Below are 25,554 nucleotides of genomic sequence, written 5' to 3' on the forward strand. Positions count from 1 at the left end.
ACTTACATAATGCTTTTGAGGTTTATCCATGTTGCACATATATCAGTATTTCACTCCTTTTTATTGCTGAGTAGTATTCCACTGTGTTCACTCACCAGTTGGTGGACATTTAGATCATTTTCCTTTGGAGTTATTAGGAATAATATTGCTATGAACATTAATGTTAAAGTCTGTTTTGTTTTTGGTTTTGTTTTTTTTAAAATGGAGTCTTGCTCCGTCAGGCTGGAGGCAGTGGCGTGATCTCAGCTCACTGCAACCTCCTCCTCCTGGGTTCAAATGATTCTCCTGCCTCAGCCTCCCGAGTAGCTGGGATTATAGGCTTGAGCCACCATGTCCAGCTAATTTTTGTATTTTTAGTAGAGATGGGGTTTCACCATGTTGGCCAAGCTGGTCTCAAACTCCTGACCTCAGGTAATCTCTCTGCCTCAGCTTCCCTAAGTGCTGGGATTACAGGCATGAGCCACCACACCTGGCCTAATGTTAAAGTCTTTATATGAACATTTGCTCTCATTTCTCTTTGGCAGATAACTATGAGTGGAATTGCTAGGTCATATGGTTAGTTTTAACTTTTTAAGAAATTGCTAAACCACTTTCTGAAGTGGCTATACCATTTTATATTTCCACCAGCCACGTATGAGGGTTCCCAGTTCTTCGCATCCTCGACAATGCTTGTTATTGTGTGCATTTTTTAGTAGGTGTGAAGTGGTATCTGATTTTTTTTTTTTTAATTTGGATTTTTCTATTGATGTGGCACTCTTTCATGTGCTTTTTAGCCATCATCTTCCTCTTTTTAAATGGTCTTGAAAGTCTCTTTAATGTTTGTATGGAACTTAAACCTAAGTTAAAATGACATTAATTATTATTAATACAAAGAGATGAAAGACATAGTAATCGTTTGTATAATGTTAAGTAACAAACATTATACAATGTACTATGTACTATGACTATAGTCATGTCAATTTTTTTTTTTTTTTTTTTTTTTTTTTTTTTGAGACAGGGTCTCACTCAGTCCCTCAGGCTGGAAGTGGTGCGATCTTAGCTCACAGCAGCCTCCATCTCCCAGGGTCCAATAGTCTTCCCACTCCAGCCTCCCAAGTAACTGGGACTACCAGAGCACACTACCACAGCTGGCTAATTTTCATATTTTTTGTAGAGACAAGGTTTCACTATGTTGCCCAGGCTGGTCTCAAACTCCTGAGCTCAAGCAATCTGGCACGTTGGCCTCCCAAAGGGCTGGGATCATAGGTGTGTGCCATCGCACCTGACATGAAAAATATGTTTAGTCACAACAAACTATTAACTTTCAAGACTGCATATTGTATGATCCCATTTATATACCTCTGGGAGGTTGGGTTGGGAGATTGGTGCAGTTTTTATTTCTACAACTAGCATGTATTGCTCTGATTTTTAAAAATCCAATAAAGATATTAAACGCAAACACATAGAAAACAATAACAAAGAGGATGTACCAAAATAAGAATAACAATGCTTATTTAAGATGGTAGGATTATTGGTGTTCTTTTCTTCTTTTTCTCCCATTGTTTTATATGGCATATAATGGTATTATACTATCAGCAGTAGAGTAGTCATAGGCGCCACGTCTCTGTACCTTCATCAGAACAGCTCTTAAACTTGCCTAGTTCTCATCCTAGCTATTCAATCCTAACCTTCCTCTAATTAATCCTTTCTTTCTTTTATTTGCTTCATGCCCTCCTACCCAATTTTTTGGTATCTGATTCAAGTTTTATACCAAGCTGTTTATTCCCTCTTCCCCTTAACCCTATACTAGTTATTCTACTTAATTCTAACCTTCTTCTCAACCCTCATTACTCATTTGTTCCCTAAAACCTTCGCCGCTTTACACATTCAAGATAACCTTGAGCCTCAAGGCCTCCACTGGCTATGTACTTGTTTTCTGGTGGCCACCCTGAGTTGTATTTCTTTCTTTCTTTTTTTTTTCCCCCCTTGTTTTTTGAGACAGAGTCTCACTCTGTCGCGAAGGCTGGAATGCAGTGGTGTGATCTCGGTTCACTACAATCTTCGCCTCCCAGGCTTCAGCAATTCTGCCTCAGCCTCCCGAGTAGCTGGGATTATAGGCGCATGCCACGATGCCTGGCTCATTTTTGTATTTTTAGTAGAGACGGGGCTTCACCGTGTTAGCCAGGCTGGTCTCGAACTCCCAGCCTCAAGTGATCGCCCACCTTGGCCTCCCAGCGTGCTGGGACTACAGGCGTGAGCCACTGCAGCAGGCCTCTTTTTGTTTGTTTGGTTTTCTTTTCTTTTTGTTTCTGAGTTGCATTTCTTCTGGAAAGCAACAAATGGCACTAAGGTGGATTCCAGGTTCTCAAGTTGAGCGTAGACAATACTACCCAATGCTCTGAAGACTTTTGCCATGAAGTTTGTGAGCCTCCTTGGATGCTGGGATCTTAGTAGCTGAGAAAACTCTGGCAGAGTTCTTCCTGGTTCTCCCTCCTTTTCCTTTCTGAGTTAGCCTGGGAGCCAGAGCAGAGCAGCCTCTGGTTTTTGCTGCTATTTTTTAGTATGAAAATGGCCTTAAAGAACTCGTCAACCTTTTAAAACATGAATCAGGTTCTGTTACTCTGCTTATAACTCTTCAGTGACTTTCTATTACACTTAGAGAAAAAGGTGAAGTCATCCTTTTGGTTCCTATGGGCATTGCATGATCTGGCCCTACCTGCTTCCCCTCTCACAGACAGCCATCCCACTCCCCAACCATTATATTGCAGCCGCCCTAACCTGTTTTCTGTTCCTCAGTGTGCCAAGCTTCATATTACCCTAAGGCCTGCATTTATATTGTGCTTTCTGCCTGGAATGCTTTCCTCAGTTCTTTAAAACCTTAGCCCTTCATCCTTAGGTCTCAGCAAGCACCATCTCAGTGAGCCTTGCCCTGACTACTTTATCTACAAAGGTTCTTCCTTGTTCTCTCTCAGTACCCGGTTTGCTTTCCACATAACATTTATTTCATAGTTGTCTGTTGACTTGTTCATTGTCTGTCTTCCCCATAGACTATACATGTAAGTGCCAAAAAAGCAGGGACTTATTTCTCTTTGCCTCACTAATGACTGTATACACAGCATGTAAACATTGCATACGTATCTGTTAAATGGAATGGATGAAATCACAGGGTAGAAGGAACCCTAAAGCCACCTAATGTGTCCTCCCAAATCCCTTCCACAGCGTCCCTAATGGATTCAGCATAGAAACTTCTGTTTATAACAAGTTCGCTTTGAGTGTGTCAAAATGTCAGTTAATTCTAATGCATATTGAGCAGAAATCTTTCTGTCTGAAACTTCTACTTTCTTGTCATCTGGAGTTAAACAAAATACACCTGATCCATTTTTACATCACTTTAAAATATATGAATATGACTACTTCATCCTCTCTGCACTTCACATGCATTCTCTTTCCCCAGAGAAACTTGTCCAACTGCATCAATTACTTTTCTCCCCCCGACACCCCCTCACCAGTATTTTGTTTTTTCTTTTTTGAGACAGTCTCGCTCTGTTGCCCAGGCTGGAGTGCAGTGGCACGATCTCAGCTCACTGCAACCTCTGCCTCCTGGGTTCAAGCGATTCTCCTGTCTCAGCCTCCCGAGTAGCTGGGATTATAGGCATATGCCACCACACCTGGCTAATTTTTGTATTTTTAGTAGAGATGGGGTTTCTCCAGTATTTTTTGATGAATGTATGCTTAATTTGAGGCATCCCAAAGAGAATGCGATATGAAAAATACCGTGGGGTAATTATCTCCTTTATTTTGGATATGACCATTTTATATATGCAGTGTAAAACTCCAAATTTTTTTCACTGTTTTTAAATAAATATGTTATGCTAATAATGTATATCAAGTCTGCAATCAACCAAAACCTACTGTTTTCATTTTTCATGCATGAGCTCATCTCCCCTACTTGGTGCACCTAATTGCCTAAACTTAACTATATTTCATGTTAATTTTGATTCATTATTCTAGGTTATCTAAATCTCTTTGAATCTTGTTCCTGTCAACTGACTTATTAGTGCCATCTCCTAATTCTGTGTCAACTGAACACTTGACAAGCCTGCTCTCTTTCCCTTCTTCCAAGTTGCCAATAAAAATGCCCAACAAGGCAGAGTGCTTTAGCAAGACCTGGAGAGAGGCCCTCCAGGTAAACATGGCGCCATGGTCTTTACGCCTTGGGTATGGTCATTCACTCAAGCATGCAGTCACGTAGTGTGCATGTTGTTCCTCTTGTTCAAAGGCCTTGCTGCAGTTCATACATACAGATATAGCCGTCCCATGACTTACCAGCCTAGCAGAAAGCAGCATATCAGAAAAGAAAATGAGTTTAACTTGGCATGGCATTTTCTTTTTTTTTTTTTTTTTTTTTTTTTTGAGACAGAGTCTCACTCTGTCACCCAGGCTGGAGTGCAATGGCACCATCTCGACTCACTGCAACCTCCGCCTCCCGGGTTCAAGTGATTCTCCCACCTCAGCCTCCTGAGTAGCTGGGATTACAAGTGTGCGCCACCACGCCCAGCCAATTTTTGTATTTTTAGTAGGAATGGGGTTTCACTGTGTTGGCCAGGCTGGTCTCGAACTCCTGACCTCAGGTGATTTGCCCGCCTCGGCCCCCCAAAGTGCTGGGATTACAGGCGTGAGCCACCACACCTAGTCTGGCATGGCATTTGCTTGGTGAGCAGCACAGGAAGCAGCCCAGAGGCCTCAGGGGGGTGGCTCTTCAGAACAGAGGCCCTTGCCTCACACTAGGCTAGTGATTCATTCAGTCACACCACCATCTCCTGCGTCGATTTGCCTCACAATATCTGTCACGTCTCACTTCTTATAGAATCTGTCGACTCCTTCCTCTCCCTCTTGGTGCTCTCTCAAGGTTTACATGCATTTGGATGAAGGCTAGGAAGGTTCTGTGTTGTAAATGAGGGATTTGCTCTGTCTCTCAAGGAGAAGAGGAAGTTGCCTCTTTTGATGAAGATCCAAGGCATCCTCCACTGTCACGTGGTGCAGAAGCAGACATCCCCTTGAAAAGATCTAGCTCCTCTCAGCTCTTCTGTTCCTCTTTAGTACTTTCTCACCCTCCCTTTCAGGCTGAACTTCCACCTAACTCTAAGCGGAAGCCCACACACCTCTTTCCACACACAGTAAGACAGGACTTATCCTGTCTGCTGTCCCACAGAGACAGTGACGCCTTGCCTCAGTGTGGTGGGGCTTGCTGCCTCCCATGGTGTCTGAAGGGTTTCTTCCTGCAAGCACTCAGCCTTCTTCCTTCTCTGGGCCAACAGTTTCTTCGGGGGCTGTGAGCGCTGCTGGCACGGTGGATCAGAGAGACCCACTTGAGCCCCAGAGCAGAGCTGGGTGGGGCAGAGGCTGGTCAGTTCTTTTTTCTGTGATTTGTTGGCTTTTATTTCTGCCTTCTCGCTTTTATGTGCTAATTGTCGCTTTTTGTTCTCTCTTGTTTCTCTTTTTCTCCTGCTTTCCCCACTTCCTCCCTGCTCAACCCTCCACATTTCTCCTTGAGTTCAGGGCAGACAGAAACAGCATTAATGATCAGCTGTGGAGGAGGAGGTGTCCAGGCTTTCTGTATTCCCACCCAGAGCTCCGCATGCATGTTTAAGCAATCCCTTTCCATCCTTACACTCTTTCATGATGACACCATTTCTGACACTTCAGTGATCGCCTATTTCTGATGGAAGAGCTGGAGCATTGCTAAGTGGCAGTTGGGGAAATTCTACTCAGTTCACTTGACTGGTTTTGCTCTTGAGTTGTACATCCTCCTACCTAAGTGTATACATGCACAATAAAAAATGCCAAACATGTAGCACTCAGATAACTTACTCCGTCTGAACTATGTTAACAGACATGAAGAGTGCACACCTTGGACAGGACAAACCACAGTCCAGTTCATTAATTATGCTGTCAATTTGGCTGTAGTCTGAATGATGTTCCCCACAATTCATATATTGAAGTCCTAGCCCCCAGTGTGATGGTATTTGGAGATGGAGGCTTTGGGAGATAATTAGGTTTAGATGAGGTCATGAGGATGGGCCCTTCATGATGTTATTAGTGCCCTTCTAAGAAGAGACCAGAGAGCTTGCCCTCTTTGCTATGCCATGCAACTACACAATGAGAAGGTGGCTTGTCTACAAGCCAGAAAGAGAGTCCTCACCAAAATCCACATCATCTGGCACTTTGACTGGGACTTCCAGCCTCCAGAACTGTGAGAAAATGAGTATCTGTTATTTCAGCCACCCTATCAGTGGTATTTTGTTATGGCAGCCCAAGCAGACTAATACAGATTCCCAAACTAATTATTTGCTATCTTCCATAACAGTTGTTCTCCAAATGTGCCATTTGCACTCAAATCTACATGTAAATTGAAACAGGTAATTAACATAGGTAAAATGTACCTCAGAATAGGAGCCTCTGGTGATTCCATTTGTCATTAATTCCCATATACTATATATCTTCACTTGGAACTCTTGGAGTAAACTACCCTGGCTTTGCATTTAACTGTAAAGCACTCAGATAATTCTATCCACATGCTCCTCTGTTCACACTGCCTTGATATCTTGACTTCTGAAACTTTATACTTACCTATCCCTTAAATTATCCTTTTGAGCTGAGAACCCAAGCAATGATCCTATCTTGTGGCAAAACCCATGCTTGCATTCTGTTTCCACATCCTGTTCTACTAGTGTGCTAAGAATTAAGAAGTAAAATGCAGGTATCTCGTTTTCTTTTCAGGAATAGGAAGAATTAAAATGGCTAGCTTGTTAAGAATGATGATGACACCTAACATGGGTTCTGACTTCCACACATGCAGATCTCATTTAATCCTCACAGTCAACTCTGTGAAGTAATGGGTATTATCCCCATTCTATGGATGAAGAAATTGAGGCAAAGCAAGATTAACCGGCAAAGATCACACAGCTAGTGGGTGACATCATCAGAGTTTGAACCCAGGCAGTCTGAATCCAGAGCACACATTCCTGAGTATTAATTTATTGGATGTATTCATTTGGCACACCATCTAAAAGAAGCAAAAAAATCTAAGTAGAGGAGTGTAAGACATAGTAGTTAGTGGCTTCAATTTCGTCTCATTGATAGATGAGGGCTCATATATTTACTATTTCTTTTGTATGGAAAGACTACTATTAAATCCGGAGTTGCCATTGAGCCTTCTGTTGCCAGGTGGAAAATCTACTGGTTTACTGCATTTGAATGATCCACATTTAATCCTAACAATGCCTTTCCTCAATCAATAAAAGAACTTCAAGGGAAATATTTGGACACCTATGTGTGTTAGGAGCTAATGTTGGGCTGAGCCAGTAACCTTTATTTGATATTGAAGCAAAGCCCAGTTACTTTAGACTCCTGTAACACCACTCAATGTTTTGCTTCAATGTTTTCTGTTTGTTTGTTTTGTTCTGTTCTGTTCTGTTCTGTTCTGTTTTTTCCACACCAGCAGTCCCATCTGTCAGTTTTAGGGCTAGAAGGTATTTGGCCCATGCTTAGAAAATACAGGCCCTTCTGACATCAGCACCCTTTTATTGGGCTGGTCACATCTTGGGCATTAAGAACAGAAGAACCCTCATTTTCCTGCTGCCAGCAGAGTGGTACAAATAGCTGCTGTCAGACAGACCATTAAACAATACAAAGATTCCCTAAAGACAGACTTAAGAACTTGTAGCATCTGCCTTCAGTCAGGGGAGACCATAACAAAACATGCTCTTATGTGTCTATTTGCACAGCATCAGAAGGCAGCACAGAGTGGTCACTCAGTCAACATGTGTTGGGCTGAATGGAAATCTGTCAGAACCAGAGCAAAGAGTGCAAAGGGGTCCCTGCTCCCCAACTCCAAATTTATCCCCCCCCCCCCCTTTCAGAACATGCTAGCACTTAGAGACTCTGTGACAACACAAGCACCTAGCATTGTTTTCTGTCCCAGTGGTCCTCTCATGACCTTATGTTTACAGATCTTTGCCCATAATGAAATGGTAGAATCTTTATGACTTGAGGAGTCTACTGTGATCGAAAGATCATTGCTTTTGGAATCAAAGGATCCGGGCTTGATGATCATGATCTTTAATGCCACTTAATGATCATGATATTTAACTGCTTTTTACTGATTTATGGTTATGATGGCTAATTTTATGTGTCTATTTGACTGGGCTAGGGAATGCCCAGATAGCTGGTAAAATACTGTTTTTGGTTATATCAGTGAGGATACCTCACCGATGTGGAGAGGACATCTTCCAGTTTGTTGGGGGCCTAAATAGAACAAAAAGACAGACAAAGGGCAAATTCTCTCTCTGCTCTTGATCTGGGACATCCATTTTTTTTCTGCTGCCTTTGGAGCTCCTTGCTCTTGGGCCTTCAGGCTCCAGGACTTATATCCCCTCCCCACTCAGTTCTTAGGCTTTCTGCCTCAGACTAGGAGTTACATCATCAACTCGCCTGGTTCTCAGGCCTTCAGACAGACTGAATTACACCACCAGCTGTCTTGGTTCTCCAGCATGCAGATGGCATATCGTGGGGCTTCTTGGCCTCCATAATTGTGTGAGACAATTCCCAGAATAAATCTCCTCTTATATATCTATACATAGCCTAACAATATTCTATTGTTTCTGTTTCTCTGGAGAGCCCTGATGAATACAATGGTTTAATCTTGGCTTCTTGACAATATTGTCGTAAGGATTCAATCCTTATAACACATGATGGCTGCTCAATAAAGTAAACCTTAACTCCTTTCTCCTTTCTTTGTTGAAGGAAGAAACAATGTCAGTCATTTCTGCCTGCCTACCTCCTGACGTATGTTTTGGCACATACTAAGTACCAGAAAAATGCTCGTTGAATACATAAATCTTACAATTTCCCGTCTATATTAAAACTCCTCATTCTATATTGGTCATCTGTTTGGTTCTCAACTACTTTTTGAAAGAAAAATGCTTTAAAAAAAACCCTCAGGTTTAAATTATTTACATATAATAAGTTATGTGTTATTAATAAGTTATATGTTATTGAGTTATTTGCATACAAAAAATACTCAAATCTTAAAAAGACAGCTCAATGAATTTTTACATATGTATACACCCATGAAACCACAACCTAGATCAAAAAAGAGAACATTTCAGTTACCCCAGAAGGTTCCTTCATGCTGCTTCTCCGTTAATACTTGCTCTGCCAGTGAAAATCCTTATTCTGACTTCTGTCACCATAGATTAGTTTTGCTGGTTCTTGAATTTTGTACTTTTTGTGTCTGTCTTCTTTCACTCAACAAATGCTGTGAGATTCATTCGTGCTGTCATGTATGTCAGTAGTTTGTTCATTTTTATTACTGTGTAGTATTCTGTGATATGTAGAAACTATAATTTATTCATTCATCTCTCAATAAACAAGGGGATTGTTTCTAGTTTTTAGGAATGGTGAATAAAGCTATGAATGTTCTTGTATATGTCATTTGGTGGACATAAGCATTTATTTCTCTTGGGAAAATGCTAGTAGTGGAATTGTAGGTCGTAAAATAGGTATATGTTTAGCTTTATTAGAAACTACCAAACTAGTTTACAAAATAGTTGAATACATTTACCCTCCCACCTGCAATGCACTCTATTTCTAGTTGCTCCAAATTCTTACCATTGTTTGATATTGTCAGTCTTTTATATATTCTATCCTGGTATATGAATAAAGTTATCTTACTTTTAATTTGCATTTTTCTCATGAGTAATGACATTGAACATCTTTCATATGCTGTGGCTGAGGAGCTGTACCACTCATATCTCCTTTAAAGGGAGCCTGCTGCAAAGACCATAGCTAATTGACAACCTCCAGCATCCAGATCTTCAAATGTTTATGCTAAGGCCACATTTCCCGTGGGCTGCTCCCCGCCAAGGACTAAGCATGGCAGAGCTACTAGAGCTGGGCAATGTCTGCCCCATGGAGTACTTCTTCAATAAGCAAGCTTTGCTCAGAGACTCCTTATCAGCTTGACCCAGATTATCTCAGAACTGCTGTGCAATCTGAAGCTTTTCTTATATAATCCTCCTTCCTTCTCTGTTTCCTTTCACAGAAGTCAGACCTGCAGGACAGACAAGGGTTCTTTCCCTCTTCTGCTCCACCCACTTTCTTCTTCACTGGCATTGCCCCCAGTAGATCCCTTTCATGTGTAATCTTGGCATGTGCTTCTCAAAGCACCTGAACTAACAATATGCTTATTGGCGATTCTGAGATCCATGTTCAAGTCTTTTTTCTTTCTTTTTCAAACCATATTTAAATCTTTTGGCCATTTTTAAATTGAGTTCTGTGCTTCTCCTCTTTTAAAATTGATTTATAAAAGTTTGGTATATATTCTGGATATAAGCCTTTGTCAGATATGTTTTATGAATATAATTCTCCCAGTCTGTGATGTAATTGCTATTTTTGGAGACAGAGTCTCTCTCTGTCACCCATACTGGAGTGCAGTGGTGTGATGACAGCTAACTGCAGCCTCTACCTTCTGGGCTCAAGCAGTCCTCCCATGTCAGCCTCCCAAGTAGCTGGACTGCTGGAACACACTACCAAGCCTGGCTTTTAAATTTTTTTTAACTTTTTTTTGGTAGTAAAGAAGTCTCACTATGTTACCCAGGCTTGTCTTGAACTGCTGGGCTCAAGTGATCCTCCCACCTTAGCCTCCCACAGTGCTGGGATTACAAGCATGAGCCACCATGTCCAGCCATCACTTTCTTAATATTGTCTTTTAATGAACAAAAAAAGTTTAATTTTAATGATGTCCAATGTTTCTATTTTTTTCTCTTATCCTATAACATGGGATAGATGTCAAGGTTTGTTTTCCCCCCATATGAGTATCCAATTACTCTAGCACCATTTATTAGAAAGAGCATCCTTTCCCCACTATAGTAGCACCTATAATGGAAATGTGTATGTGTATCTGTATTTCTAAACTCTATTCTGCTTCTTAGGTTTCCTTGTTTACTTGTGCACCTATTCCACATGGTCTTAATTATTATAGTTTGTAGAATGTTCTGGAGTCTGAGAATATAATTCCTCCAAGTTTTGATTCTTAAATATTGTTTTGTCAATTCTAGATAATTTGTATTTCCATTTAATGCCAAATGAGCTTGTCAATTTCTTTAAAAAACGCTTGAGATTTGCATTATGATTCCATTAAACTACAGTTTCTCAACCTGACACTATTGAAATTTGGGGCCAGTCAATTCTTTATTGTTGGGGAGAGCTGCTGTGCTGTTTATTGTATAGGATGTTCAGTACTAGACCTGGTCTTCACTCACTGGATGCCAGTAGCACTTCCCAAGTTGTAAAGACATGCCAAAATGTCTCCATAAATTGCCAGATGTCCTCTGGGAGCAAAATTGCCACTCCCTCCCCATGGATAACAACTGCATCAAATCTATAGATCAACTTGGAGAAAACTGACAACTTAATGATATTGAACCTTCTAATCCATGAAAATGGAATCTCTGTTTAGTTAGGTCTTCTTTATCTCAGCAAAATATTTTAGTTTTCAATGTAGAGTTTTTGCACATCTTTTGTTAAATTTATTCCAATGCATTTGATATTTTCTGCTATAAATGTAATTTTCAAATTAATTTATCAATTTTTGATTTTTAATATACAAAAATGTAGTGCATTTTTGATCAACATGTTCATCATGTGTTCAGCAACCTTGTCTGGAGACACTTTTGGATTTTTTACAAATATAATCAAGTCACCTGTAAATAAAGAGTTTAACTTCTGTTCTAATCCTTTTACCTTATATTTATTTGTCTTGTTTTTTTGCATTGGCTAGGACCTCCAGTATAATATTCAACAGACATAGTGATAGTTGACATTATCATCTTATTCCTAACTATGGGAGAAAGCATTTAATATTCCACCATTAAGTATGATATACTTTATCAATTTTAGAAAGTTCCCATCTATTACTAGTTTACTGAGAAATATTATTAAGAATAAGTGTTAAGTCTGGGTGTGATGGCTCATGCCTATAATCCCAACACTTTGGGAGGCCAAGACAGGGGATCACTTGAGGCTGGGAATTTGAGACCAGCCTGGCCAACATGGCAAAATCCCATCTCTACTAAAAATATGGATTTAGCCAGGTGTGGTGACACACACCTGTAATCCAAGCTACTCAAGTGGCTAAGGCACAAGAATCCTCCCTTGAACCCAGGAGGTGAAGGTTGCAGTGAGCCAAGATCATGCTACTGCACTCCAGCCTGAGTGACAGGTGACAGAGCAAGAGTCTGTCTAAAAAAAAAACAACAAAAAACAGAAGTATCGAATGTTATTAAATTCTTTTTTTATTGATCTATTGAGATGATTTAAGTGTTAATGTACTGATTTACATAGATTAAATTTTAAATGTTAAACCAACCTTGCATTCCCTGTAAGAAATCATGGTTAGTAGTAAGAAATCATGCTCAGTAGTAAATTGTTATTAAATCATGATTGGTTGTGATTTAATGTATTACTGCAGACTGTTGTGGATGGGCAAAGATTTCTTGAACAATACATAAAAACATAACATTCACCTAATTTATGTTATGGATGCCACTACAGTGGGGAAAGAATGCTCTTTTTAAAAATATGGTCCTGGAACAATGGGATAATCATATGGAGCAAAATAAACCATGATCTTTATCTCACTTTTATAATGTGGTAAAATATGTAACATAAAATTTACCATTTTCACCATTTTTATGTGTTCATCTCAGTGTGTATTAAGTTCAATCACATTGCTGTGCAGCCATCACCACAATCCATCTCCAGAAGTTTTTTCACCTTCCCAAATTAAAACTGTATAACTCATTAAACAATCATTCCCTATTGCCCCTCCCTCAGGCCCAGCAACAACTATTCTAGTTTCTGTCTCTATAAATTGGACTGGTTTAGGTACCTTATATAAGTGGAATCATATAGCATTTGTCCTTTTGTGACTGGCTTATTCACTTAGCATAATATCTTCAAGGTTCATCCATGTCAATAGCATGTGTTGGAATTTATTTTCTTATTAAAGATGACTAATATTGTATTATTTTTCATATACCATATTTTATTTATCCATCCATTTATCCATTGATGCACACTGGGTTTCTTCTACCAATCTTTGGCTTTTGTGAATAATGCTGCTATGAACAGGGGTATACAAATATCTCTTCATGCCCCTACTTTCAATTATTCTGGGTATATACCCAGAAGTGAAATTTCTGGCTCATATGGTAATTCTATTTTTAATTTTTGAGGAACTGCCATTCTGTTTTCCATAGCAGCTGTACCATTTTACATTCCCATCAGCAGTGCATGAGAATTCTACCTCATATTTTATACAAAAATTACCGTATATAAAAATCAATTTGACATGTATTTTAGAACTATTTTAAAATGGTAAGACAGTGAAGCTTTTAGAAGAAACCATAGGCCAATAACTCACAATTTTAAGATATAGGCATAACCTTCAGATGCTATTTTGGTGGCAGAGTTTTAGCATTTATTGATGGCTTTAGGATGTGATGCAAGGATTACAAGGAACAGAATTCCACCCCTCAAAGTGTTTTGATTACCTTGCACAATGTCTTGTATCTTATGTTGAACTTAAGTGCCTTTCAATAGATATGCATGCTCCAATTGCTCTAATCTTCATCCCTCTCTAAGGATTTTCTCCAGACCGATACTTTCTCTTCATTTACCTACCTTAGATGCTGAAACAGCTAAGTTTATGATCCCTGGTCTATAGTATTATTGTACCCAAGTAACTATTACTGATATATGTTTTGATTAGAAACTCACTGCATATATACATATGCGTGTCATCAAAGAACATTTATTGCTATTGTCGTAGTATGTATTTGTTTTATTGGCCTGAGCCTCTCAATAATGACTGTTATCATGAGGAAAATGTTGAAAACCCCTCACACTGAAGAAGTACGTATGTAAATAATAAAAAGCAAAAGGTAGCAGGCTTTAAACTTGCACCAGTGCCATAGGATAGCTTCCATATTACTGTCTCTTTCATGTAATTGTGTGCCACGCATGCACATCAGGCCACCAAGAAACGCCTCCCAGCAGAGTGTGGTTTTGGGAGACAGGACCCAAGATAAGCTTATGGGAGCTCAAAATCTTATAATTACCAAAGGGCATGAGATAGGGTAGGGAGCTTTCTGAGATCTTGGTTTGCATCACAACTTTCTATATGAACATGATCCAGCCCAGAAGATGCAAATGAAAGAACAAACAGTATTGTTTTTCCCTGGTATCTTATGTGGACACACTTAGCATAAACACATATTGAAGTCAATTGAGTGGGATGAACAGGATCACACAAGAGGAGAAAATTTCCAAATGAAAGATACAAAATCAGGGGCATGTTTGGTAGAGACCTGGGGAGTAATAACCTGGCAAGTAATTTGGTGTGGCTGGAGCACAAGGTCCCCAGAAAGGGACTAGGGTGTGATAAGTCCACCAAGAATCCTATTATTGAAAAGCCAATTTAAAATGGAACACACACCCTCTTGGTGCCCTTGCCAATGTGACCTTATAGGAGTAATAAATTTGGATTTTCCTATGCTGGTTATTTATAACATAGAAACTTCTTAATCACTGTCCTCATCCCATATAGTCTCTTCTCTCGGTAAATGGTTTAATGTGATCATTATGCTTCAACTCAAAACATCTCTATTTGGCAGTCAGAGCCAGTTCAGAAGGAGCCTTGGATTAAGAGACAATGTGGTAGAAACTCCAAATTTCTAACAAGTAAATTAAATGTAAAGGTGAATAAATTTAAAAAATGGAAAGCCAGTTAATATAAATGGGTGGAACTGTCTGTTATCTCTACACTTACTAGTAGAAACTAGGTTAATAAACATTTATTAGACACAAGAAGAGTCTCATAATGTGTCATTGTGTTTAACAAACACATAGGAGGTACCTCTATGAGCTTGATAAGATACTTGAGACTTTCTGATAATTTTTTTCTGTACTCAAAATGCTCACAAAATTGGTGTTATAGCCATTACACAAATGAAGAGTGAAGATAGTTTTCCAGCTGGCTTCCCTGACTCACCTTCATACCACTGCCGTCCTCACTCCAACCCCACCTATCATCTATGCTGTTGCTTTTCAATCCTCCTTCCCTACTACATTACATTCACTGGCTCACTGTTGTCCACCACATGAAGTTCAAGATATTATGCATGTTCAAGATCTGTTCTTCTGTCCTTCCCCAACCCCAGAATTTTGCTCTAACTACCTTTCCAGATTTATCTACCATTGCTTCCCTTCATACATCTGATGCTTAACCTCAAAGCTAGTCTGTGCACTGCAGTTTTCATGGGGCTTCCTCTGTCCAGACCCCTACTTAACCCTTCTCCTGTCAAAATATTTTCTTATTTTTAAAGCCCAATTCAACTTACATCTTCTTTATGAAGTTGTCTCTGTTTTCTAAAGGCCTGTAGCACTTTATTAGGAGTAAAACTTAATGGCCAGTGTAACAGAAGTCCCACCTGAGCCTACAGGGAATGCAGACTTCTCAGGCTCTGTCTGCCAAGGGGTAGAGCCTCCCCAACAGCACAATTGTATAACCTTCCTGCTGGAGGAGAAGAGGACCTGTGATGAGGAGGTTAGTGCAGAGGCTGCTGGGAACAGGGAATGGGAAATGGAGAGAATAGCATGAAGTCTCTCCCAGCCTGGCCACAGACTTACTGGTGTCTGGACTCTATGGAGGAAGGAGATACTGGGCAAATGTTGATGGAACTGTTTTCACAAGATAATCTTTAGAGACACAGGGGTGCAAACAATCTTGAATTTGTATCCTTACAGAAGAATGTAATGTAAAGACAGAAAGAGAATGAGACCCTTTTCATTGCTTACCTCTGAACACCACTCAGCTTGGCATCTCATGTGCTCCAGCACGCCAGCTGCAGTGGGAGCCTGCAGAGCCCAAGAGAGCTGCAGGGAACCACATGGGAATGGACTTGCTTGTGAGCTCATATGAATTCACAGAATCCAGGCCAGACGTGGTGGTATGTACTTGCAGTCCCAGCTACTTGGAAGGCTCTTGCAGGAGGATTACTTGAGCTCAGGAGCTCAATGCCAGCTTGAGCAATATAGTGAGACCTCCTCTCTTTAAAAAAAAATTCCCAGAGTTTTGGGGAATCCCCCAGAAACATCTAAAGGACACTGTAGATGGTCAAGACCCTGTGTAAATATCCTGGGGGAAAAGCCTGTAGAATTTGGATTATTACTATTGATTATATTTTATTTGTGTACATGGACAGGTTAAGTCCTAGAAAAACTTGGGTTAATGCTGACATTCATTTATGACTTGATATGGTTTTAAAACTTATCTCCATTGATTTATCTGATTTGATTACCATAACAACCACTCAAGGTGGCTATTATTATATCCAGACTTTCCCCCATAGCGATGGATTTGAGCATAGTGTTTATTGTGGAAAGAGTCCAGGACTTGTCAGCAGACCTACATTTGAGCTTTTACTCTTCTGCATACGGCTGGGTGATCCTGGATAAATCCCAACCTCTCTGAGCTTTAATTCCTTACCTGTTGGACAGGAATAACAATTCCTTTTGTATAGAGATGCTGTAAAATTCTGAGATGATGAAAAATCCTGTACAATTGTAAGAAATTATGGCACATGACTTTATACCATTGTATTCATCTTCTGCCATAAATCGTTTTTTTCTATACATTTCAATACAATAAAAATAATGAACAGAGCAACCACGCCTTAATCATCTCTGTGTCAGCTTATCTTGCACAGAGTAGGTACTCAGTATGATGATGTGAAATGCTGCGGGTTGATAAGCTTCCCATCTATAGTATGGGCCTGGTACAGTGGAGTGGAACTTCAGAATGGCTGGGACTAGATGCCAATCCTGAAAGCCTAAGATTATTTATTAGATTAATCAGATATATAAGAGATTCAGATATAAGAGGTCGAATCAGTTTCCCAGGGACATAATACATGGCTAAGAGAGACAGAACATTAAAGGACAGCAGGGGCTGGCAAACGTTTTCTGTGAAGGGCCGGGTAATAAACATTTTAGGCAATGTAGGTCATATGGTCTCTGTGGCAACTACACAACTTTGTCATTTTTATCGTGAAAGCAGCCACAGACAGTATGTAAGCGAATGGGAGTGACCATATTCCAATATATTATATTTTAAAAAACAAAACAGATGGTGGGCTTCATTTGGCCCATAGGCCCTGGCTGGTCAACTCCTGAGACAGAGGCTTGTCCTTTTGCCAAGGAGGATTTATAATACAAAAAGGCCGAAAGTAAAACCAGGTGGTGGCATGAAATGGAAAAGCTGAAATCAATGAGTAAAAGTAAAGCTCTCCAGTAAGTTTCAAAAACCAAAAGTCAACAAGTATGTAACTGGAGAGAGAAGAGGCATAAAATGTCTGCTGAAATGCATCAGGGCAAATTTTATTCTTTAAAAGGAAGAAAATACTGTGGCGGTGTTTTAGTTCTGGAGGGTTTTAGATGCCTATGGGACAAACAGTGCCGTGTAGCTGGTTAGACTATCGAAGGCGCTCTAAGTCCCATTCATGAAAGCAGAGCATCCAGGACAAACAAGGTGAGCATCCCAGGAGGACAGGACTGTGTCTGAGTCACCACAGGACCCCTTGCTCCTAGCACAGGGCCTGACGTGCAGCAGGTACCCCCTGGGAACTCATACTTCCCCATGCTCTGCTCTGGCCAGGACAGTTTCATATCTGAGGGTCTCTGTTCCCTGAAAAAACCAGGGTTTGTTTGCCTGGTGGGTAACAGATGACTCCACAAGAACATGAGTTTTGATCAAAAGGAGTTTGTTTCACTTGTCACAAGCAAGGATAGCGCTGGGAATATTCTCCAAAGCGGTGTCTCTGAAGGAAAGTGACAGGAGGGTTTCATGGGGTGATGGAGAGGGGAGAGAGTGCATCGGTGCATGTAGGGAGGGGTCCCAGTGGCGCAGCCTCAGTGAGTCATGCTGCCAGCACATAGGTCACATGTTATGGTCATGAAGCTGTAGCTCCTCCCGGGGTAGTGACTTCAGGATGGTAATGAGGAAAGTTCATTCGGGTTCATCTAGAAGTTGCCAGGGTCTGTCAGGAGCTGGTTCCAGCTGACTAGGTCACCACATTCCACAGGGGGCTTGGGAAGAAACAGGCAGCGAGGCAGGAAGCTGTAAAACAAGCCGATTGCTCAAGTTGGTTAAATGTCTACATTCCCAGGAGACCTTCCCTGTCTGCTTACATCTCCTCTGTGCTATGTCTGTGCTGGATTCAAAGGGGAAGAGGTGTTTGAGCTAGAAGCTGAAGGAGGTGTCCATGTGAGGAGAGAGGAGGGATGGGGGGAAGAGTGCTCCCACAGAGGGCTGCGGCAGAGTCCATCCAAGATCCTTGGCCCAGGCTCGCTTCTGCGCTCTTTCCCTTTGAATTAAAATACAGGTTTCTAAAAAATAGTGGCAGAGGGTCATCATACTTTCTAAGAAGTCTCGGCCAGGCGCGGTGGCTCACGCCTGTAATCCCACCACTTTGGGAGGCCGAGGCGGGCAGATCACGTGGTCAGGAGATCGAGATCATCCTGGCTAACATAATGAAACTCCATCTCTACTAAAAATACAAAAAAAAAAAAAAAAATTAACCGGGCGTGGTGTTGGACACCTGTAGTCCCAGCTACTGGGGAGGCTGAGGCAGGAAAATGGTGTGAACCCAGGAGGCGGAGCTTGCAGTGAGCCGAGATCGCGCCACTGCACTCCAGCCTGGGCGACAGAGTGAGACTCCGTCTCAAAAAAAAAAAAAAACAAAGTCTTCATTTCAGCTTTATTGTTTATAAAAATATGCTCCCTTACCTGGGTGACAAGAAACAAATGTGCTGACATGTTTAAGGAAGGATTTGGAGTATTTTAAATCAGGCTATGAAGGGACATGAGTTTAAGGAACTGGTAGGTCCACAGTAGGAGTGCTCATAGCCACCAATAATCCCCTTACGAAGGAACTAATTATGTTTGGAGAGGACGTGTGTGCCTGATCAAATAATTAAAACTAAATTGCTCTCCTTGGAAATGCAAATTAACGAGTGTTAAAGAAACTCGGTTGGTCACATAGATAATAAATAGATGTGTCTTCTCAAGTCTGTTAGGTGGCACTGATTGATTTCCAATTCTGGCTACAACAGGGCCTGAGTGGCTTTTGAAACAAAGATGAGGGGACTGCAGGCTCAGTGGGGACAGCTGTTGAAAGCTTTAAGCCATTACACCCCACCCCCACCGCCTGCTTTTTGCAACTGAGAATAGGAGACCTTGAGGAACCAGACTTGACCTACTGCTGCCCCTGAACCCCAGCCCTGCAGGAGAATGAGGGAAGGGTGGCACTGTCAACCCCGCTCCTCCAAACAATGCCTTCCGTACCACCCAGTGCTGTCAGGTCAAAGAAAATAAGGCACTGGCTGAGCACCAGGAGCCAGATGGACCTTTTGGTGGGGGTATGGAGGTGTGGGGGGAAGCAGAGGTACGAGGCCTTGGGGGGCTGACTGGAGTACTGTTACATGAGTTTTTAAAAAGTTTTTGCTCAGCAATTAATTAATAAAAAATCTTATCAAACAATAAACAAAAAAACCCAAACTCAGGTTACAAATGTTTTATCATTTTGTCAAAGAACCTATATTAATGAGCTTGCTCTTGAGTGGGCCTTTGTAGGTGGGCTGGGAGAAGAAAATTGGATTTCTGCCTTGAAGGAAGCTACATTCTTGTTGGGGGGACAAATTTTAGGTAAACAAAGGGCATGGTCCCAATTCCTTTTGCCTTGCTGGCATCAGGCCCTTTCCTACACCTCTCATCTGGAGGAAAATGATTACCTAGAGCAGGTGTGACAAGTGACACAAGAAGGAGAGAGAAGCCCCACCAGGGCATAGCTGTAGGATCTCATTTAGCTCTCCAGAGGCTGTGTGAGGGAGCCTCTAATCTCCTTGCAGCCCAGGGACCTGAACCTTCAAGAGATGTAGGGTAAGGATGCTATCTGGTTCCAAGGGGGGGAGGATACAAGAGGTGGATGAGGTAAGACACAAAGGAACACCTAACAGTGCGTAGAACCAATAAGCACTCAGCGAATGCTCCCTCTGATTCCTAGGTAACTTGCCCAAGGCCGCAGACATCATTGAGGACAGAACCAAGATTCATTTACCCCCAGTTAGCCCAATTAAAAAGCCCCCACCTTTCCTTACTGACTGCAGGTACCTCTTGGGGTTCAGTTGCCTTCATCTTCCTCCTCGTCTTGCCTCCTATTCGCGGTCACACCTCCAGCCTCTTTCAAGTCCACCCAGAGAGACTTTTCTTTCCGTGTGTTGGAACGCAGTGTTGACAACTTCCTGGCCTTCCAGTATAAGCAGAGGAGGGAGATGAGCAGAAGCAGGAGCAGGACGAAAGGGCAGATGACCAGGAAATAGAGTAAAGGGACCGAGGAGCAGATCCTGGAAGGAAACGTGGGCTCTGCAACGAAGGGAGAAAGAGAGTAATTCATCTCCAACTTATTTGTACTAATCAATTACAAACACTCCTGGGATTTATTGTTACGGGCAAGTATATGTAAAAATAATGGGGCCAAATAGCAGTGTGCTCCTGAAATCATGAGGAGCACAGGACTGAGCACCGGGGGAAGAGAGCTCCTGGAACGGGCTCTTCTAATGCAACACCCCCTTGCCCTGCAATTTCCAACCACTGGAGGTTCCAATGACCTACTTAAAACTAACAGCCAAAATGAAAAACAAAACAAAAAAGAAAACCTCTCCTTTAATCTTCTTTCCTCAGAAAAGATATCTATAATTCAACCCTCGTTCTCAACAGTGTTGCCAGTCCTGAATTTTTAACTTGAGTTATTCCCACTGCTGCTGCTCCAACACACAGGCACACACTCTTTCTCACACACACATACACACACTCTGCCCTGCACTCTGCACTGCCCTTATAAAACAATCGCACCCACAATGAGGAGCCCCTTGCCCCGCTGACCCAAGCCTGGTCCTCCCCGTGGGTCTCCCCCTTCCCTGGCCCCCTCCCTTCCACTCCTTTCCTCTGTTGCTCTGGGTGTGGCCACCACCTGACATGCTGCATGCATCTGAGCCTCTAGGTCCTTCTGGGCTAGCTCCATCACACTTCCCACTCTCCCAGCTCTTCCTACCTTGCTGCAGGCACAGTTCTTCTCTTCCATCCCGTTCTTGCTCAGTCCTTTGTTTAGGCCTCTTTAGTTCCCTTTTACTCATCTCCTTTGTTCATTATAGTTACTTGAGTATGTCTGATAGTGCCATTTGTTTCTATATCCCCTACAGTGCCTAGCACATGTGCTCAGTAACTTTTGCTGATCTGAATTAAATTGGATTGACTGCAACCACATGGGCAAAAGATACTATATAAAGGCATGCTGAAGCATATGATCATCCCACAGCTGCAGTCCGCCGGGAAGCACTAGCAGCAGACACACGCACGGAGCACACACAAGCAGCCCGAGTGGCTCCTGGCCACACAGCCAGGGAAGCAAAGGCCCAGAGGACTGCAAACACCACAGGTTTCAGGGAACAGTCTATTGAAGAAGAAAGACACATGCTTAAAGAGACCAATTACTAAATGTAGTCTTCCAATCACATCTATTTATGACATGATATCCGAAATCAGGGCTGTTCTGAAATATTCAATGCTAACAGTAGCTGTGCTTTTACTGGAAAATTGTAATGACATAAGCAATTTCTTCTTCAAAGGTTAAGCTGCAGGATTCATGGGATTATAGATGCTTAGAGATGAAAAGAGGTTTAGAGGTCATCTTGACCAACCTTCTGCTTCAAGAATTCCATTTTTGGCATTGCCAATGAATCTTACATGTTGAAGAACATCTCTTTGATGGAAGTCAAGAAAGAATCTAGACATTCGCTCACCTCCTGCACTGTGAGCTCCTTGAGGGTAGGGCCTGTGTCTTGTGTGTCTTTTTATCTTCCTCAACTCTTTGTTCACAGGGTCTCAATGGAGCCTGATGAATGAATCAATTGCACGAGCACATTCCACACATGGGAACCCAGGGATGGCTGCCATCATGCTACACAAAGTACAGATCATCACTGAACATTCGGCTGGCAGCTCTGAATGAGGCTGGCAAAGAGCTGCAGAGGTTCGTGGCCTGGATTTTCTCTGACCTCATTTGTATCCTTCATCCTAAATTTGGTTTTGTTTTTTGAATTGGTGAGCAATGATAAAGTTAGGTTTTGAATTCTTTACCATCCCTCTACTCCACATCCTATCTGACCCCTCTTCCAATGACCCTGCTTGACTACAGTTATTCTCCCCCGGTCTTATCTGAGTACATCTGAAGGCCCACGGTGAGAAGGAAGCATAGACTGCAATGATGCAAGTGAATGGAGCCACGGAGTCCAGGTATTATAAGCACTGGCTGTGGGCATTTGTGCAGAGTAATGAATGAGCACCTACTCTGTTTCAAAGAGAGCTGAGTTCAAATCCTCAGTCTTCAATGTGCTGTTATTGACATTGGACAAGTTACTTATCCTCTCTTAATCATTAGTTTCCTCATCAACCAAATAGGGGTAACAATTTCTACAGTTGTGATGAGATCATGTATAATAAAGCATCTAATATCTAATGAAGTGCCTAAAGCATTTGTGGAGTCAGCAAGCGATAAATATTATCTAGAATGGTACTGAGAAAGCTAAGAAAATCACAGGAAACCTTCTCCTAAGAGAAGAGAGAGAGAACAGGGCTGGAGCCTACAGATCCCTCACATAGGGACCCCAGGCTTGGCCATCTTCCTCCACAGGCTCTCTCTCCCTTAGATCTCTGGTCCCCCAGTCCTCAAACCTGGGTGACATTCAGCGAAGACCGAAGTGGATCCAGGGGCTCTGGCTTCCTTTTCTACTCATGGGAGGCAGAGAATTGTGAGGTGAAAGTCCACAGCACCAGGTATTACAGTTGCTAGAATGGTGGGGTAATGATGGCGAGATGGGGCCACTACACAGGAGGTGGAAATAAATCTACTATTCTTGTTTTTCAGCATGAAGGAACAGCCAGAGGGCTTGGCTATCCTGGTGGGGATGACGCTGCTCAGCTTAGCGCAATCTACCATCAAAGGATGGCAAGGTGTGCCCCTTACCATGCTGAAGTGGCCAACAGCTAGCAACTGTTACCGCCTGTGCTGCTACATCATCTCTCCTGGGAGGGCAGTGTTTGCTCTGGATCCCACAGTCACCATTTCCCACCATCTGCCTCTCACCCATATCTGGATTAGAATTAGTGACATTCAAACCATTAAGGTTTGGCATTTTGAATCAATCTGAGTCAGTGGCCAATGCTCAAAGTACAAGGCCTTCAAAACAAAGCCAAAAATGTAATGAGAGCACTTCATCGTGAGGCTTAGTTTAGAATGTGCTTCCACCCACAGCCAAGCACAGCAAAAGGAGCACCCCTTTTTGATATTTCCTCAGAGACACTGACTTCAGAAGAAAAGAGGTGTGAGATAAAGAGGGGGCTGCCAACTCTTACCCACTACCCAACCCCAAACATGCAGCCATGTGGGAGATGGCTCTTGCCAAGAAATAAAAGTAGGGTAAGGTAACCTGATAACAAGTGCATCCCAGAATAAGTGAATCACTGACAGCATCCTGTTTCAACCCAAGTGAAGATTTGCCTGCTCATTCTTTCATTAAGCATTTGCTGAATGCCATGTGCCAGGCCTTGCTGGAGGCACTGGGAAGCACAGGTAAGTAGCCTGGCATCTCCACAAACTTCCGTGTTATAGAGACAGACAGCTCCTTCAAGAATCCACTTCCTTCCCTTCCCTTCTCTCCTTTCCCTTTTTTCTTTCTTTCTTTCTTTCTTTTTCTTTCTTTCTTCCTTTCTTTTTCTTTCTCTTTCTTTCTCTCTCTCTCTCGCTGTTGTTGTTGTTGTTTTTTGACAGTGTCTTGCTCTGTCATCCAGACGGGAGCAAAGTGGCATGATCGTGGCTTAGTGCAGCCTTGACCTCCAAACTCAAGCAATCCTCCCATCTCAGCCTTTTGAGTAGCAAGGACTACAGGCGTGCATCAACCATGTGTCTAATTTTTAAATTTTTTGTAGAGACAGGGGTCTCGAACTCCTGGGCTCAAGTAATACTTCCGCCTCGGCCTCCCAAAGTGCTGGGATTACAGATGGGAGCCATCACATCTGGCCCAAGGCTCTACTTTCTAAATAGACTCTTACCGTAATAAAAGCTCGGAAATAGTAACAAGTACCACACCACTACAAATAATTCAGTTCCCAGGAAGCCTTACAGCCTGGCCTATCAATTAATCACAGACAATTCTCTAGAATAAGACATTTATGTCTAGGGTCTAAGGGTAAGGTAAAAAGACTGAGGCAGCTGTTGTCCCTGCCATGGCTTAGTCATTGGTAAGGAAATAAGATAGAGAGATAGAGAAAAAAAGGCAAGGTCCATTCTCCAAAAAAATGTCTCTTAACTTTCCTGCCTTCACTTGAGCCACACGCTCTACAGTCCTATTGTGTGGCCCTAAACCCAGCCCAAGCTGGGATAGCCAGATAGAGAGCACGAAAAATCATCTGATAAGTGACCATAAGTAGCATATTATATTTGAACTGGATCTTGATAACACATAGACCTGGTATTCACCAGGAGTGCAATTACACAGTGATTCAGTAAACATTTGAGCATCCCCTATGTGCCAGGCACTGTGCTAGTGCTACAAATGAGACACTCATCATCTTTGCCTATAGTATAGTCTAGCAGTGTGACAGATGTTAAACAGGTAACTGCAGGTGTGAGGGCTAAAAGAATAAGGGAAGTCTCTGAGGCAGTGGCAGTTAAGTTGCTGGGTGAGAGTGTTGACCAGGGAAAGATGGCATGTAGGAGCATTCCAGAAAGGAGATGGCGCATGCATGGTGAGATGTTGGACTGTCAGTCGTATCTACTCTTCTATTAATCCTTCCTTTCCTTCCTTTCCTTCCTTCCTTCCTTCCTTCCTTCCTTCCTTCCTTCCTTCCTTCCTTCCTTCCTTCCTTCCTTCCTTCTCTCTTTCTCTCTTTCTTTCTGCTGGCTTTCTCCCCTCTAAAACATAAATGTGCTCAAATCTGTACCATCTTCAAACCAAAACAGAAAAAAAGCAAAACTAAAACACTTTCACTTTTTCTGGATAACTTTTGCCATTTTATTTTCTTCTCTCTTCCCCTTGACATCAAAGCTCTTGAAAGCGCAATCTGCATTAACGGGCCCACTCTCCCCTCCTCAACTTGCTGCAGACAGACTTCCCTGATTACTTTTCTGTAATTGTTCCACAATGTCAAATCCAATGGATACTTTCCCACTGTTATCTTAATCAACCTCTTTGCAAGAGCTGAGTCTGTCAACTCTCCTCACCCTCTTGATACCCTCTCTGCCTTTAGTGTCTGTGGTACCACCAAATCCTGATTCTCTTCCCAGCAACCTATCACTCCTATCAGTCTCCTTCACAGGCTCTCCACTCCCTGAGAAA

General features: G+C 42.0%; 1 protein-coding gene across 2 annotated transcripts in view; it reads right to left on the minus strand.

The window, feature by feature from the left end:
- Nucleotides 1–16,675: 16,675 nt before the first annotated feature.
- Nucleotides 16,676–25,554, minus strand: part of CD101 (CD101 molecule) — a 35,708-nt gene continuing 26,829 nt past the window's right edge. Inside the window, exons 9-10 of one of the 2 annotated variants that reach the window (XM_005542199.5) lie at nucleotides 20,273–20,524; nucleotides 16,676–18,220 (exon numbers count right to left, since the gene is read on the minus strand). In XM_005542199.5, the coding sequence (XP_005542256.3) occupies nucleotides 20,283–20,524 (242 nt within the window). In that variant the 3' untranslated portion in view covers nucleotides 16,676–18,220; nucleotides 20,273–20,282. Of the gene's footprint in view, nucleotides 18,221–20,249; nucleotides 20,525–25,554 lie in introns of both variants that reach the window. The other variant, XM_015430505.4, reaches the window with a different exon arrangement.

The sequence above is a fragment of the Macaca fascicularis genome, chromosome 1 (genome assembly GCF_037993035.2).
Source record: "Macaca fascicularis isolate 582-1 chromosome 1, T2T-MFA8v1.1".
Lineage (NCBI taxonomy): Eukaryota > Metazoa > Chordata > Mammalia > Primates > Cercopithecidae > Macaca > Macaca fascicularis.